This window comes from Varroa destructor, unplaced genomic scaffold (assembly GCF_002443255.2).
Source record: "Varroa destructor unplaced genomic scaffold, Vdes_3.0 BEIS01000001.1, whole genome shotgun sequence".
In the NCBI taxonomy this organism is placed as follows: Eukaryota; Metazoa; Arthropoda; class Arachnida; order Mesostigmata; family Varroidae; genus Varroa; species Varroa destructor.
In genome coordinates, this window is record NW_019211454.1 from 54,137,970 (window position 1) to 54,155,998 (window position 18,029).

An 18,029-nucleotide genomic window follows, 5' to 3' on the forward strand; every position below is an offset into this window, starting at 1 on the left:
TGACAATAGCAATAAAATTGGCACAAGTTTATGTATGTATGTATGTATGTATGTATGTATATATATATATATATATATATATATATATATATATATAGTACTTTTTATTACTATCATCATCACTATAGGTTGCGAAAAACGTACCTCGAAGTTTTTTAGCTTGGAATGAAGCATATAGACCATTACAACCCCAAGCATTTGTATAACATAGATGCCTGTGCCAACACCGGCGATAAAGGATAGATTTCGTTCGATCCTACGTGCGATAACGTCGATGCAGCCCTGTGTCGAAAATATAACAGAAATACAACCGAACAACGAAATCGGAAAGAATAATCCATTTTTATAACAAATAGCAGAGCATATATCTAAACTAAATTCCTACAAATTTACACTCAGAAAAATTACTAAATAGATTTTTAGAACGTTGAACACTAGGGATGCGGCGCAAGGTAGCTCTTATCGTTTGAGCTATCGTAGATATCTCCATTTCCTCGACCAGGTATCAGAGACGTCACCTTTAATATGGTTAACCTAAGGTGTGCCATCCCGGAAACAGGGCATCATCTTAACAAATGGATCCGTAGTACAACACTCATACGATTTTTCTATTTCTCTAGAGAGCACCCTTTTTATTAGTTCTACATATAAGAATACATCCTTTTACTTTTTTTTACGGTTTTAAGTTTATATCCGGACTACATCAACCCATCTCGCTTTGGAGACTGTCTATTATTTTTTATCTTAGACAATAAATTTGTATTCCTCCATAGCAGCTCTACACGAGCTCTTGATGGACGTTTCTTTTGCAAGCTTACATCACATCGTCAAATTCACATGGGTATCCTGTGTTGCTAAGTATTGGCTTTTTTTTACCACACAACTTCTGAAAATGTTAGTTACAGTTTAATCCATCTAACAGCGAATTTGAACAACATAAATACGTAAACAACATACGTACGTCATAATGTATATTATTCGGAATATCCCATCTTCCGCATAAAGCAGTCCACGTCTTACAGCAGGAAGGTGGGACCAAATTAATGTAGGAAATTGATTTCTCTCGCCGCCATTCCGAATTTTCCCAGTCTTCGAAACCAACCATACCACAACATTTTAACTGAAACAGCCCAATGATTCTTATTATTATCACACTTTAACCTAAATATTTATATTATACAAATAGGTAAATAGAGATTAAAAGCGTATAAATGATGCGAATGCGTTTTGTTTCGTTTCTTTCTGAAGTATTGCGTGCTTCTTGTTTACCTGGTGCCCCATTTGGACACTGGACATTCGTTGACGTGTAAAAATGGCAATAAGCCATTAATTTTAATGGATTTATGAATTGATTTTCTTAATGTTCTTTTGTACGTAATACAAATTTAGTTTGCTAGTTTTGGGTATTCGTCATGTTTTAAAATGGCTCCCAAGCTGTAGTATTTGCCGGCAATCTATCTGACGAATTGATCAACCTCCTGTTTAGTTTATCGGATGATTTAACGATTTAACTAAATTTTTCAGGTGACGATAGAAATCAAATTTGTTAAGTTAATTTATTCGTTGTAGAAAATTATTTTGATAAGATATACAACTATAGGAGACGACATGTTTTCACTGCATTATTTGATTAAAAAGATCTCTAAAGTTGACCTGCGAAGCTGTCATAGGATAGGGCCTGAGTATTAAATTGGAGAGATTTTTGAAACGCTGAGGTCTAATATTCGCAAAAACCTCAACCATTCTTGAGGCAGCCGCCTATACTCAACCAAGGTATACGTCAACGATTGGGTTGTAATACTCTGTCTTGAAATTAGCCTGTAAAATTATCGCTGAAATCGATTTTCTCGAGGAACTCCCTAAAACTCCAAGATAATCTATAGAGCTTTGCGTTTGGATAACAAATAGCTAAAACACTGTTAACGAGTTAGTGTGTAGTTTCTATATTTATGGAGGAACAGTTCAAGAAAAAGGAGCTGTGTTAACTGTACATCGCGCTGTATCCGGTCGACAGTTCTCGTGGCCAAGTCGTCCTTTTCATACTTTTCAAGGAAAAGTGAGTGAAATTGGGCCTGAAGCTCCGCTCTCACCTAAACGTAAATAGAAAAGTTATCGTTAATAATAAGCGTATTGTATTATCATCGAAAAAATGTATGACTTTAGAATGAAACAGTAAATATCGAGGGTCTAATGGCCACTGATCTTATAAACGCTTAATGGCATCAAATTAAAGTTGTCTTCATATATATGAAAGCACTGATCCCAGATAACGTAGCAACTAGGCCACAGCCCTCTGATCGGCAATAACAGAATTGATCATATTGAATTCTTAAACTTGAGTCTCTCAGAAGCTTCAAGGAAGCTCGTACACCCTTGAATTTGCACCTAGAGAGCGGAACCAGTGCACACTTACGTAACCGTAGGAGAAAAAACAGAGAATACCACACGCGGTTTCGAGCAATAGAATCATCACCAGGAAACCGCCGTACTGCCGCACATGAAATTAAACAGTGCAAACATACATAAAATGAACTTAAAACTTTTCATTCTGTGTGTATCTGTGGAAAAAAATATTGATTGGCACAGCATTTGAAATTTACGTTGCAAGTTAACAGATGTTGGGAAGTATTTATTTTCTACTACAGCAATCTCATTTCGTCGATGACGTTTTCATAAAAACTTAAACACGAATCCAATTTGTAAAGGTTATTGTTTAGTGTTTAATGTCTATTTGTTTAATTAATACTATGCATAGAACAAGTGATTATGTTTCAGCCTAAATTTAGGAGGACTTTAAAAACTTTAGATACGAAAATAGCTTACATTCTGGACTCGACAATGCTTACAGATAATATACGTAGCAAGAGCCTTTTCAAGATAGTGGGCTATGAAGCATAAATGATACTTGGGTCAAGTTCCCAAAAGCAAAACATATATAGATCGTTGTACAGTGTCTGATGCATCCTACCCATGCGAGCATGTCTCGGTGTAGTCGACATATTGACACGTAGCCGAGCAGACTAACGAATACGATCAAACCGGCTGCCGCGAGCAAAATATACGCGGCGATTATATGCACTCTCGTCGAGTGTTCCAGGGAGCGGAGCTCGGACACTCCTAGAAATACTAGCAATAAACCTGAAATCTGAAAATAGAACAAGATTATAAATTTTAGCTATCAGCACACAGATGATATGGGGTTTCACACACGGGTACTGTGATTATAATTTTCGCGCAAATTCATCAGATGGTGCTACGCCTTTTTTACACGATATTCTCTCAGTCTCTCGAAATACATATCTAGGCCACACGGACAATAAGAGCTTTGTGTCGATTATTACCTTCAGGCTCAATTCGTCGATTTGCTAATTAGAATTGTAACGACAACTTGCCGCCACTAACAAAGGGTTGTCAGGACCAAGCCAGAATACTTGATTACTTTGTGACCTAACTTGTCTAACCATAACTTAATGAAACACGAGCATGATTTAACAAATCGTGAAGGCAGTAGTCAACTAAACACACATCCCGTGCCCTTCGTAGCCTTCATGCTCATTGATTTACTTATTTTTTAATAGTAAAAACAATAACTATAAAGCTATATATTTGCGCATTGCCATCCGCAATATGGACTAGAGTTTCAGGGATGGTACCACAATCTATACTTTTAACCAATCTACCGCACTTATTCATTTGCCTATGGCTCTACACCTTGGCGGGGGAACGTCACATGGAGCTATATTGATGGAATTATAATGGACGATGAAAAAACTTCAATTTTTCGTATCTTCTTCGCGTCACACACTCAATATGATACGTTACTATAATACAATTTCTAGGTATCGCGGCAAGAGTCGACGTCAGAGAGACCTTCACCAATAAGCAGACTTCAAAACGGGTAATAACTATTTATATATAGTACTAGTAACAATACTAAAAAACTAATAATAACAAGCTTATTGAAGGCACTGCGGAGTTGATCAGTCAAGGCAAAATTGCCACTCGGAGTAGTCAATGCGACTATGACGTTTACGACTTGTCTCGTATGAATCACTGCCATGCTGATTTCAAAGAGTAGCACTTCCTCACCTTCAGTTAACTCGACTGGTCCAACATAGACAAAAATCATTGACGCCGTAATGTTAAGCCAAGTAATAGCTGCCTCCATACCACGGATATGTACATATTTTATCTGTGATTTCCTCCCGTTCGCAATTTAATCACCACAAAGGCGTACATACAAAAAATGATTAATTGCAACAAATGGGATCAGGGGTGACTAGCTGAAACGAAGATCATTCGATGTTTCGGTAGATAAAAGTACATACGGACGTCTTTCCTGTTGTGAGACACATCGACGAAGCTTGATCGTGAAACGAACCTTTGAAATCGCTCCTAAACAGCATAAGTCAACGAACAAGGCTGTTACAGCCATTAAGAAGCCTAAGAAAATCCTGCAAGGCTTCTTTTTTTCAGTAGTTATGGTTGGAAGAGTAGTTGTTGTTCTCGTCATTGTCATTGTCGCTGTTGAGATGAATAAATGTACCTGTCGACCTTTGCACGAAAGGACTAAAGGCGCGACCGTAACTGCATCGTACAAAACGGTGACCCGTATCGATTTCTTGGATAGGGTGTGCATGCAAAGGCTGCATGGAGACGCTGACCAGAGGTAAACTCTGATCTTCTTGAATGACCGTAACACCGTCGGCTATTACATTGACTGCTACATTAATTTTCGGACGCGATGTTTTCGCTGTGGGATGGATAACAAACATCAGCAATCAGACAGACCCCTATATTTCTGGTTTTGCGTCCGTCAGACCTCTTAATTTATTAATCACGACGCGAAGTTTTTTTTCGAAAATGTCTGAACATCATTGCGGCAGTGTGCTAGATCACTTCGGCGGCTCTGCTATATTTAGCAAATATTTCTCAATAAAATGTTCGGCTCTTCTAGTTTAAGGTCTGGTAGTATAATGACGATTGTGTGAAGGGCCGTTCATATTCAGGCTATGCTTGGAAACCTTTACTAAATGAATATATTTATATATAATATATGTGCTCACAAAATGTTTATGTTATTAGTATTCTATGGATAGGTCCTGCATATATGCGAGCAATAGCCACTCCAAAAAAAGTTTGCCAGAAGTTGTTCGCGTTTGGCATGTTGCACAGAACACGCGGCTCAAAACGGCATCTTTGGTGTAAAAAGTTCCTTAGGAAGGTGCTAAATTGCCTTACTAACACTTTTTTTACATTCGTTTCTGGTCCAATTCTTCCAATACGAGAAATAATCTCAGTCCAGTTGCCGACCGTAGGGGGTCGCGTGCCGAATAAATGTTTTCCAGTATCACCGCTCTGTATGCGTATATGCATTCGATGACAGAAACACGGCACGGTACCGCAGCTCGAATCGTACTAGTTCGCGGTCTATGGGTGCATGTCTATATGTGCTATGCCAAATAGTTCGTCTCGTGAGGACGCATCGACTTCATTTCCGTTTTCTTCGTCTTAGTCGTAATTCCTTTCATTCAAATCAAATTATTTGTTACATGCACACTTGCTGTCAAGTACCGTACACACTCTAGCACTAACACATTATACTACACCTGCTTATTTTTGCAGTTCCTACAATTGGTTATTTATCCTGTAAGTGCTATGACTACGGACAAGATATAATATATTTTGTTTCGTTCCGCCATTGATCAAGTATGTGCAGCGACTACAATTGAAGGTGTACAGGAAAATAGTCAATTACGGTCAAAGGAACGAAGGACTTCAAAGTAGTCTTCGCTTGTATTCGATCGATAGCGATCCTAGTGAATCACAATCAACATTGTCGTATCATAAAATGAAATGTTGTCCAGATATTGAAATAGGGCCGTTATGAGCTCTACTCCCTGTGTACAAATGTGATGATCGTGTAGCCCTAGATAGTAATGATCTGCCCGATAGATAATAGTATAATGTGTACTTTAAACGTTTAAATTTGCTTAAAACGTGACGAATCTGTATTGACCAATAGAAAAGAGCTCCAAGCTTTGTAGGATGACGTCTATAAACTACTCATATCGGCAAATTGCATTGTGAAATATTTGTTGGTACACTATATCGTATGTTGTTTCAATCGAATAACCTTCAATCAATGAAACTAAAAAAATTACCAGTGGTTTTATTATTAGTGATTACACCTATGTTGGCTTATGATTACCAACAACAAGACTTTTCTGAAAAAACTGCTTCCTCACATGACGCATTCCCTTCTTAGGCTGTTAAGCCTAAGTAGCGCTTCTATAGGCACAATATTTGCTTGCCTGCGTCTCCTCGAATCACTGACACAATGATCAACAACACAATTCAAATACTTCCTTTTTCTTCCCAATTCACTTAAGGGTTTAACAAATCTACAATCCCTTCAAGATACGATTCTTCTTTCAAAAATGAAGCTAAAAGGCCTTATCGTAGAGCACAGCGTGGTTTCGTTCGGTTGAAGTTCGAAACCAAGCTAAGATCTCGCTCATTAATCACACGAGTGTACATTTTAGCATTAACTGAACGCAGACTGATTTTGTCGCTTATGCTCCACCGAACGATATGCTTTCCAAAGTAGTCAATAGCAAAACAGGGTCAAGGCTGATAGCTTTATCGTTAGGACTTCGTATAATGTGAAGCCCATGATACATATCCAAACATTTCATTTGTTAACGACACTTCACCGAGTAGTCGTGAAAAAAGCAGGACGAACGAAAGCACTCTACGGCCATTTTTTCTTACGGGCGCCGAAGCGATAGTACAACATCCGTCACGACATCTATCTCATCTACATACACAGTCTCCATAGAGAACTGCCTTCTTGTCGTGACGAGTTTCAACCCAGAAACGATTGTGATCTTTTTGCCATTTGGAATAAGCAACCATATTTTTCATTCGCACATCGCTACTGCTAGTGCTTTAGCATCAAGAATCATCATAGCTTACGAGTCAAAGTGATCCGATAAGCAATCAGCCCCATTGGGCCGATCCGATTGTAACGGTAATACACGGCCATCTCGTGAAGTATTATGTGACATCTCTGAAAATCATATATAAGTATGACATCGAGTTGTTTTAGTAGTGATATTTTTGATGCAACATGGTACCATCGATCTTGCGTCGTAAGGTCATTGTCTCCAAACTTTTTTCCCATACGAGTCGTCAGTCTCCTTCGATGCCCGATAGAATATTGAGATGTATGACTTAAGTGGTTGTATCAAATCAATATTAGTCATTTTGACAACAACCAAAAAAAGGCCAACGAGTGTATATAAATACCGTTACGTTTTCACAGACCACTTTAATTAACAGGATTATAAAAAAGACCAAAGTAGTTATTTGCGAAGGGTTTAGCACAAGTGAAAACATAGATTCCTGAGGAGACTACGACGACTTTGTATGAGAACGGTGATTTTGTCGCCTGTTACCGAATAAAGCATTATTATTACGAAACAGGCCGAAACGATCACTTGAGATTCCCTTGCATAGCTTAATCAATACAGACTGGGTGACATTTAAACATAAGTTCATTACTGAAAGACAATAACTTGTGTGGAATACCAACGCGTTCGAATCGCAGAGGCGCTGGTAGTGCGTTCAATTCTATCGGCTAGGTAATAGGAAAAGAACAGTCCATCTTCGGGAAGCGTTTAGGGTACTCAATATAGCATTGTAAACTGTGTGTTCTCGTGAGGCAATCCGATTGCTGCTGCCGCTACCACTTTTTTAGTCAGCATCACATATAAAAACATTTAAGTTTGTGACCACCGTTCATCGACTGTGTGTCGGTACCGTTGGCTTGAACGTGGCAGTGCTCGCCGATTATGCATCTAGCCAAGTGTATGTACATTCGATGTACGGTGTATGCACAGTGTTCCAGTGCCGCTAATAAGCGAAACTGAAATGGGCACGGTAAAGGAATAACGCAGCGGTAACAACGATGATAACGGCGGCTCATCATCGGGAGGTGTTCGGATGGCGACGGTAGCAACATCAACTGCCGCTTCAAGGGCTACGGAACCACTGCGTAGCAGTAACAGCGGTAGAAGTAATAATAATGCCAAAAATAAATACACGCTCGTGCCAACAGAGATGTTCTCTCGACATCAAGATGAGACAAGCTACACGAGCAGGATTAATGCAGATCTAAAAGAAAAGACAGAGGTAAAAAAAATGCGAGATGGACCACTACAGAAAAAAAAAACAGTTGCAGGCCGGATTTCATCGTTAATTTTTCTTTTGTAGTTATAATGGTTGTGGTGGTGCTAGCGGTGAATCCTTTTCTAGTCTTCTTGCGCTAACCGAATGGTCTCTGCCACCGTGATATGCGTGGAGCTGACACTGTGCATAAAACTGTAGAAAGCGTCGTGCGGAACCGAGACAGAAGAACCACAAATTATTTGAGGTTATGCTTTCGGTTCATAGCCCGAATTCGAATAAAATAGAAACGTAATAGTATCTTGGCGGTAGATGTTTTTCTCTTTACTTTTTTAGCTAATTTATAATTTTAGCTAATAAAAATAACAATAGTTACTATTGGTGTGACTAATTGTCAAGTTCAGTCACTAACTTTGACAACTACTAGCGAAAGTACGATTTGCTACCTAGAATGCATTGTAGACGATGCGCCGAGATTAACTAAAAAAGCGCTCGTCTGTTACTATTTGTGGATTTAAAGATTCAAAGAATCTGCTACCGTAGCAAGGGAAAAGCAGCAGAGCAAGTAATGGGCTAGTTACTCAAAAATCGAATTTTTAATAAAATACCCGGTTAATATATTCGCCCATATTTTCGCTGTTTTTTTTTTCTTTCTGCCCATTTCACAACGGCGCAATAGATAGATAGATAGATAGATAGATAGTGGATAGCAGTAACGATGAAACCCACTGGCAAATGAATGGAAAATAAACGATACAATGCGACGCCCGTTCCGCCGCTCTTTTTTCTCGTCCTTTAAACGTTGCGAAAAAACATTATCGTGTGAATGTGATCATATATTTGCTCCTCTGTATAGGTGTACTCCCATATTCCCATCGTAGTTGTAGCGAGTTAGATACACAGGGTGATTAAAAACTTTTTAGGAGAAAAATCGTATTTAGTTTATTTAGAATTTGCATTAGTCTTCCTTGCTTTAGCCTTACCCGCCTGACTGAAGGATTTTATGACATAAAAGCACAACACGAAATACAGACTGAAACAAACAGTAATCGAAAGTCACAGATCAGCTTTGCTCACATCTTGATCTCACCTTTGATCACATCTCACTGCACAGCCATTTCCTAATCACCCTGTATAGCGGCATAGATAATTTTTTGCCTTTTTTTTTTACCGACAACGAATGAAATCTGTATTTATGGGCGCACACAGGAACACAATACATGCAAACAGAAACAGTATTTGCTACTGCAAGACTTGATACAGCTGAGCCGTATCGAGATTTTACTGTGTATTATTATTATTATTATTATTATTATGGGATATAGTGTGTTAAGAGAAAAGGGAACGCCGTAAAAAAGCGATTTAAGTACTATCTCTTGTGTATCGTTATCGGCAGAGATGTTGGTTTGATAATCTTCTACGTTTGCCGATAATCTTCTTTTCTACCGCTGCTTTCCGACGCCCTTTGCCGTTGTACAAAAGCAAAAATTGTAAGAGAAATGAACTGTAAATATTAATCCTAGTGCTTTTTTCTTCTAAAGAGACACAAAGTTTGCGAGTTCATTGTCATATCAAAGGTGCGAGAGTGCGCTGGTTTGAAATGCCCCGTAAGCCATAAAGGTTCCAAATATCCTACAATACTTTTGCGTCGATGGACGATATTTTGATATTCTTCGTTGTCGTACACTTTTCGCGCAAACATTCTCTTTGGCAGTTTCGCTCGCAGCTCCCCAGAACAATCTAATTTTTCTAATTCACTTCTTCTGTATTAGGCCTTTGTCCGATCTCACCGTGCTCATTCTTCAGACTTGCTTCGTCTGGACTCGTCCTCCTCGGCGCTAGACGCGTTCTTTCATAGATGTGCGCGTCTGTTAGCCTGTTTAGCTACTGGTTTGCTTCTGTTTCGACTCAGCTTCGTCTTTTCCGCCCGGTTTGCCGCTCCCGCTGTTGCACGAGCGGAGCCAATAGGACAGTTACCAAGGCCCGGCAAGCATGAGAGGAACTGATCGAAAATGAGTTTACTGATTCTTTGAGACGAAGGCCTCCACTTGCGCAGAGCACGCGCCTGTTGTTCCGCTCGCCAAATCCGTCAATACTCATTAACTGTACGGCTGCTTGATCGACAAGTAATTGGAACGCAGTTAAAGAAGGAGTTACTTATAAACATGAAGACGGTTGTATCTATTTCATTACCTATATACGGCTATTTCACAAACCTGTGTGCCCTTGTGAACGGGGTTCAGTCGCACTTGGACATATCCTTTGTGCTACTACCCGTCTATGTGTGTTTTGTCCGATCTAGATACTATTTACTTTAACGGTTTACCTGAACTAAGGCTCAAGAGAGACAGACCTAGGAAGTTTAAGCTTCGGTGGACATTGAAAGTGTATAGTATGACGAAATAAAATTCCCGTAAGAGCCACTAATATGTGAAGAAACACTTATCTACAAGAGATGAACACATGGTAGTTTGTCGTTCTAATTTGAAACGCTCGTGACTCTAAATTATTCTAAGCGTAGACCGTTCAATCGTAAAAAGATTACGAAAAGTTAAATACATATATAGGTATTATCGTAGGATTATTATCATTTGGTAGGACTGCGAACTATTTTTTTCGCGTTTCTTGAGCTAATGCAGTAGAGATCGACATCGAATGTTCTTAGTTTCTCTTTGTAGCTGGAGTTACATAAGAGATATGAATTGTAACCGTAACCAAGTCATATTAACTAAATTATAACGGTCATGAAAATTTAAAGCCGACAGTGTGTCTGTCGCCGAACAGGCAGCTATATAATGGGACAAATTTTAGCAGGCGGCGCGCATGCGCTACGCGCTCATCGGCCACCTTTCGTGGTAAAAGGAAACCTGCTCTTTCTAACTCGAAACCGCAAACTCACCATGGCAGAATCAAAAGACATATTTTCGAAACATAAGCAAAAGTTGTTTATTGTTAAATGCCTTTGTCTTGCATAGATTCATACCAAGCTAATGAACTTCTTCGATCAGCCGAAACAGTTTACCTCATGAAACTAATTATGCGGTTGTCGGAAACACGGCATGTTTATCTATATGAGAATTGAAGGTTTCGGGCTTTACGTCCGGTACGAAGCCGTTAGGGATTTGATCGGACGGCCAGCTCTCAGCATGGATCGAGGTGTGTTTACGCCCGGATTTGAACTTATTCCATCACATGTCCCCCAATTATAGCAATTAAATGCGCCATCACGGGGTATCTATATACCAGAACTGAAAGACATAGTAGTAAAGCTACTGTATACTACACAGTTAACCAGAGAGATGCACAAGTGCATTCCTGGGTTTTCGATGCGTCCCTTATCAGCCAAATTTAACTCTGTTTATGCCTATGGTTAATCGAATCGTTCACAGACATTTCAGGTACAAATTTAACGCCACCAAAGTACGAACTATTTGAGGATGGTAAAGCTAAGAAGCTTGATCGGTAATTTGTTCCCGGCTTCCTTTAGGAACGCGCCAGTGGGCGTCGTCGACTGTTCAACGGTGAGAAATATTTGCCAGTGTATTCAACAGGCCATTACGAGCGCGACCGCCACTTTGTTAAAGATGCAGAAAATGTACTCATTGTCGGTCAGATCGAATTTCTAGCCCGTACTCAGGTTCTGAGCGTCGCTTCCCGAATTACCACGTGGCTGTTTGGCTCAGCATTTAAATATGATTCGGAACGGCAACCTACTGCCGACTACCGAGCAAAATTTGAGTTCACTGGACTGCTTTACATGGAGCGTGATTAAATGTCAGTCTAATTATCTCATCATGGCAAAGTTCATCATTTTGATGCAGCGCATCGATAAAGAACCTGAAATTATCCGAATGTATCCGAAGCAATTTGTACACAAATGTTAGTGTATCGACACTGTGGAATTGGAACTAAAAAGGACAGGTTTTAGTGAATCTTACATTATCAAACTGGCTACCGCGTATCGGATACTTCATGAGTCATTCTATTTCTCAATGAACCAAATTTCCGTCATCACTGTTGCGTGTTCTGTTTAACCGTAGCTTCATGTCTGTTTAAAAACATGCGCAATTTACCGCTAGCTATCGATTCTTGTTCTTTATACTCATTAATAATGTTGTCAGTCCATACGTGATCCGTTTTTCTGAAACACCGGATCAACGCCCGGATGTGTTCGCTTCACCAGAACGGATTGATCGACAAAAACCACAGCATTTCATTTCCGAGACGAAGCATCGACATCAGAAAGAGTTGATTTTATTCCAAGATCTTGGACTCCACAAACTTATCCATATAGTAAAATAAACATTATTTTACTATATGGATAAATATTAATTAATTGCACTGAGAATAGCGCCCTCTAGTGTTACTCTAGTGTAAGTAAATAAAACACGGGTAAAGAAGGCAAAAAATCTGGTGGGGCAGTCTACGATGATGAAGCTCTGTGCAGATTTGAGGCTTCTTGGCCTGAGCTTTCGTGTAGCAAGTGAGATACGGCAAAACGGCAGCAAAGTCTACATTATACATATGAATCAAACATCGAATTTTAGTTGCTACGCTGGAAAGCACCGAACATCTATACACCGTTCATAAATATCGTAATATTTCCGATACCATCAGAGTGAACCATATTCCAAGAGTTTTGAAATATATACATACAAATGCAAACAGGTTGAACGATACTGCAGCGATGCATTATGTTTGTTTCTAGTGCCATTTTGAAAGAAAAACATTGATCTGGGTACTATTTATCTGTAGTGTATAAACAAGTACACGATGCAAAGCATGTTGCATTATGTGTGTTAGAGCGACGAAGCTCGGGATTCTCAATGTGCTACCGTAAATGACTCGGGGCAGCCTAATAAAATACATTCAGCTCCTAGCTAACTGTGCTCTGTGTAACTTAGGATGAGCCCTTAAGCCCGGTAGATCCATATAGCCCTAGAGTTTAAACGAACAAATTATGTCCACCGGAATTGAAGCAAGACTTACAGGACGGCAACACAAGACACTGTTGTAACTTCTCCGACCCTAGGTAGAGTTCTCCTAGATCTCTGTCACCGTGTTCATTGAAGCTGTGAATTTTACGGTAACATTAACTATAACGTGTAGTTGAACCAAAAACAATGGGAAATTTACATATTAATACAAGTTCCTCCTGATAAGCTTTTCAATAAAACCGGCTAGTTGTAGTGATGAAATAATGAAGTCATTTATGATCAATAGAAAGTTACAATTGCAACTTGTAAGTTGTCCTTTTTCTAAATGAGCATTAAAGTTTACTTCTTCTAAGCTGTGCAGGCACAAGTGCGACCTGTGACAAATGACGAACATGTTTATTCTTAACACCGTCGTCCAACATAAATCATCAGATGGCTTATTCTATCCAAATGGCCCAGTTTTTCGCAATTGAGATGCTCGGTCATATGGCCGTCGTATGTGGCCTAGTGGATCCAGCGGCGAAGCTCAGTTGTTTCGACAAATTACAAGTTTCGTACCGACTCACACTGATGTCCACATATGCTATAGAAGAAATAAATCCTTTTACTAGCTGAAAAACCCCTATATTTATATGCCATTCAAAATTGCTCTGACATCCTATGCACAAAAAGTGGCCCCGTTTTTGTCATTTTGTTTGTAAATGTCTCTGTAAATGTCTCTGCGCAGGCGGAGAAGACCTCTGAAGCAAATGGTGCAGATAATAAGCAGTACTTCGAAAATAATCCCAAAAGCCCAGAAGAAAAAATTCTCAAGCAAAAAACGATATTGTACGTGTGCCTTATTTCCAATAACGACTATTTTTATTTTCTTGTACCCACTCAAAGGTCAACGCCGACAGATTTCTATGACTGCAACCTGTGGCATTTAATTGTCTCATATACGTCAAACAAGGTTCAGTTTATTGGAATAAAGACGAAGCCATACGTGTTCAAACCATCGTGAATTAAGCTCGCTTTATGGGTACTAAGAAAAATCTATAATTGGAATGAAACAAAAAGTTTATGATCGACCCTAAATCGTAATAACAGGAATACACGCGTTTGTGCTGTGACCCACAATGACTGCCTTTTTAAGTACAGTGCAAATATAGCTTGTGCGTTACTGAATTTAGCAAAATACGACAAACAGTTAATCGAAATCAATGGAGTCCGTAGGTATTTAGTGAAAGACTAGTACCACAGCTGAACTTGATGCTTCTACCAAACGTACTTCATTGTCCACCCAATGGCGCGGCATACAGGGCTGAGTTTAATCGTTCAAGGTACTTGAGGAAGTGTTTAAGTATTTAGCAAATATAGTGATTGGTTGGTAGTCAAATCCTCGTTGAATGCTCCCGCTACAGAGCGCAATAACCGGTGTAAGGAACGGCCGAAAAGTACGCAAATCACAGACGACAGTGGGCTTGGATCATCGTCACGCCGCGCTTAACACCGAAATTTGAACCATCAACAATAGACGACCCTTGAAATGAATTTGAATAACTGCAAGTCAATGCTTCAGGGTAACGTGTACCCGCAAATGCCGAAGGGATCGCAGTGGTAGTAGCTTTTACGATGGAACGCCCTATATAAATCGGCTTCCAGAAAGAGGCTTTTGGAAAATGTGACATTAATTACGAACTTGAGAGGTCTGAGGTAATCGGGGGACTGTTCGGGGTTGGTGAAGATTAGTCAGCCCCCAAAGGCGAAATGATCAGTTAGGGCAGCGAACCAAAGCGGTGTGACACGAATTCGGCTGAAGATGGTGAGGGTGACGTCAGAAGTGGCCAGCCCACAAAACGTGGGCGAAACTAACTGTGGATACGCTTGGAAAAAGATTTTGGTAGTCGACGTTTGATAAGCACCCCCTCCTGGCGATACTACTAGGGATATAATGGTGTCACCGATTGTGTTAGTGCAAAGGGTTGTGCCAGTTTGCAGACATGGTACGATAGCGCCTTTCAAACGTGGAAAGCGTACAGCAGGCATTTTGTGTCCTTTTGCGTAAGCCTAAACTCAGTAAAACACAACAGTCGGTTTAACATCATACATGTGCGTTTTTCGCAGCTTATCATCATCCTTTGGTAAGGTTTTATTTGAATAGACGTGTTCCTATAAACGTTTGACTTGTCGAAGTGACCTTGCCAAGCCAATGTAGGCAAAACAGTGAACTATGTTTCCACTCTACCAGTTCAATTTACCCGTTTCATTATGAGTATCTTCGAATCGTCTTTTTCACAGTTTTCAGGCATCCCAGCAATAAGCCACTGAACATACAGCTTCACAGAAGAGGCGTCCATCACTGACGTGGAAAAGAATAGCGCGCCGAGGTGTAACCGACTTTATTTTTTACTGTTTAGCCCTTTTTAACGGTTCATGGACGCGCTCTCAACTCGTATGATTCGACTCTAGTCTTTGCTAGCCTATCTGACTCGTGTCGCAGCAGCGGTAGCCGATGTTTATACAGGATGCCTTCTGGAAGGTTGGTGTGCAGGACTGGTCCATGATTTATGACTTACGCGCCTCATTTCGTTAACGGTTTGCCAACTGTTTTCGATACCGTCAAATCTCCTCTCTCGGAAAGGGCTGTTAAGCTAGAAAGCTGGTCTCGGGTATCGTCTTAGATGTAGTATTGCTATTATGCTATGGTGATAATTCTATTATTATAGATCAACGAGTCGATGAAGACGCTTGTCGAGTTTTTACACGCTAGATTGTTGAAATATTACTATCACACTTCTTGTTTTTTGCTGATTTAAAATTAATAACCCAAATATACGAAATTATAGAATCACATATTTGTTTATCGTCGTTGAAATAAAACCCGCTTTGCAAAGGCAATATATATATATATATATATATATATATATATATATATATATATATATATATGATTCTAAACATCTCAAACGTCGTCTGTGGTATCTGACGCAACCTGGTCTGCACTCTGTAGGCTCAAAGGGCGCACATGTACACCATCCACATTCCACGTATTAATCGAACTACTTAACTAACATGCACATACACATGTAAATGTCCTTCTTGCATAAATACAAAGAATTTGTGTGCGAAAATAAATATTAATAGTACAATTAGGTTTTGTTGTTCACCTATATAGTACGTATGCCCCGCTAAACTGTAGCCATTAGTCAAATTACGCGTTCGTCCTTTAGGTTATTTTTCCTCAGTCAGTTATAGCGTCACTTCCGGTCTTCTATAACGAATTGGCTTAGTTACCACCACCCGAACTAACACACAGATAAAATATCTTTGTGCTTGCGATATATACGCACGAATATCATTATTATTATTGCGGGAAATTTCATTTTGTTCTGTTTGCTCTATAATAAACAACAAAAAGTTGAGTTAATTGTCGCTTATGATCGTACGCTCTGCGCGCAGAGTCGAATGGCTGTCGACAAAAGGCTATCATTTAGTGAAAAAGATGTGAAAAGGAACGCTTTCTATAACTGCTTAGTTTTTTTTTGGCAAAATTATTAGGAGCTTTTGGGCTGGAGATGTTACGGCCTCCGTTGTCAACGCCCACGTTACCGTCATCTGCAGACGTCGAACGGACGACGCTGTTTAGATAAGAAAGGTCGAATGTCGATGAATTTCAACGGAAGTGCGAGTGTTAGTAAGACAGTGCAGGCTGCCAGGGAGAAACGGTGATCGAGAAGTTCATAGTACTAAACGTATGCTTATGCACAAGATCTTAGGCTCACTATCAGGTCGACATATACTCGAGTTAGCGCTTCAAATAACTATTATTACAAACTGATACAGCCTATTCGGCGAACCACCTATTTCAAAACACAGAGGAAACAAACAACAAATGCATCTGAAACAAAAAAGCATTTCATATGCTTTTTTGTTTCAGAAAAAAAAATCCACTGGACTGCTTATCCGAATCCGAAATATGCTAATCCGAAAGTATGTAATAATAATAATATAAATAATCCACTTAAAAGACTATCGAGCTTTTATCGCTTTAATCCGTATCAGTTCTCGGTATCATACAATCTATTCAGACTCGTCTAGTCAACATCAAGTGTAATGAAGTTATTCCTAGTTTAAAGTTCAGTGTGATCGATAGGGTATCCATCTCTGCAGCAGCTGTATCAGCTGAACACGTGACGGCGGCTTTGTTTTGGGTTCAGGTCATACGGAGAACACTGAAAGAGGTTTGAACTGAACAAAGGGTCGTTCGTAGCAGACTGCCGTTAACAGTACTTATTTTATTTCGTGGGGCACCATAGCGAAACCTTACCCCGTATTTATTTCCGAGGATAATTGTCAGCCAAGTTTGTAACAGCAAATACGAAACGCGGCCAAGTCGTTATGTGTTCTAAATTCGTTGCTAGCATCGGGAATGTATGCCCACAATTGAGCTAAAATTCAATATTTGGATACATTAGCTTGTAGTAGGATTTTTCCAATCGGGGATAAAATTATGATTAGTCCTCTCGGTACGCAGAGACGGGAGTAATTGCCCTGATGGGCCCGCTGCACTGACCTGATAAATAGAAATTTTCCTACGCTGACTTGCTCACCATTGGCCTTATTGTATCCTGACATTGGCCGTCCAGATTAAGTTGCTTGATGCAGTAATTGTTTCGTGCTATAAAGACAGAGAACTCATTTTCAGTAGATCAGTTATAAAAAGAATATCTAACTAAACTTGCAAACTTTAATTGTATATCTTTACAAAATAGATGGTGTTTCTTTTTCGTTTTTGGACGCGTTTTAATGGCTTTTAATGGGAAGAAATTCAAAAAGGCAGAATATCTTGAGTGTCCTCCAAAGTCGCAATTTTCTATGGTTCTCTGATCGATCTTCGTAGCTTCCTACCGCTACCGCTGT

The 18,029-nt window shown here is 39.6% G+C and overlaps 1 protein-coding gene across 1 annotated transcript in view; it reads right to left on the minus strand.

The window, feature by feature from the left end:
* LOC111244906 (CD151 antigen-like) overlaps positions 1 to 18,029 on the minus strand; it is a 61,356-nt gene that overhangs the window by 2,761 nt on the left and 40,566 nt on the right. Inside the window, exons 3-7 of the mRNA XM_086979502.1 lie at positions 2,969 to 3,145; positions 2,414 to 2,488; positions 1,992 to 2,090; positions 962 to 1,120; positions 145 to 282 (exon numbers count right to left, since the gene is read on the minus strand). Of these exons, the coding sequence (XP_086835628.1) occupies positions 145 to 282; positions 962 to 1,120; positions 1,992 to 2,090; positions 2,414 to 2,488; positions 2,969 to 3,145 (648 nt within the window). The remainder of the gene's footprint in view (positions 1 to 144; positions 283 to 961; positions 1,121 to 1,991; positions 2,091 to 2,413; positions 2,489 to 2,968; positions 3,146 to 18,029) is intronic.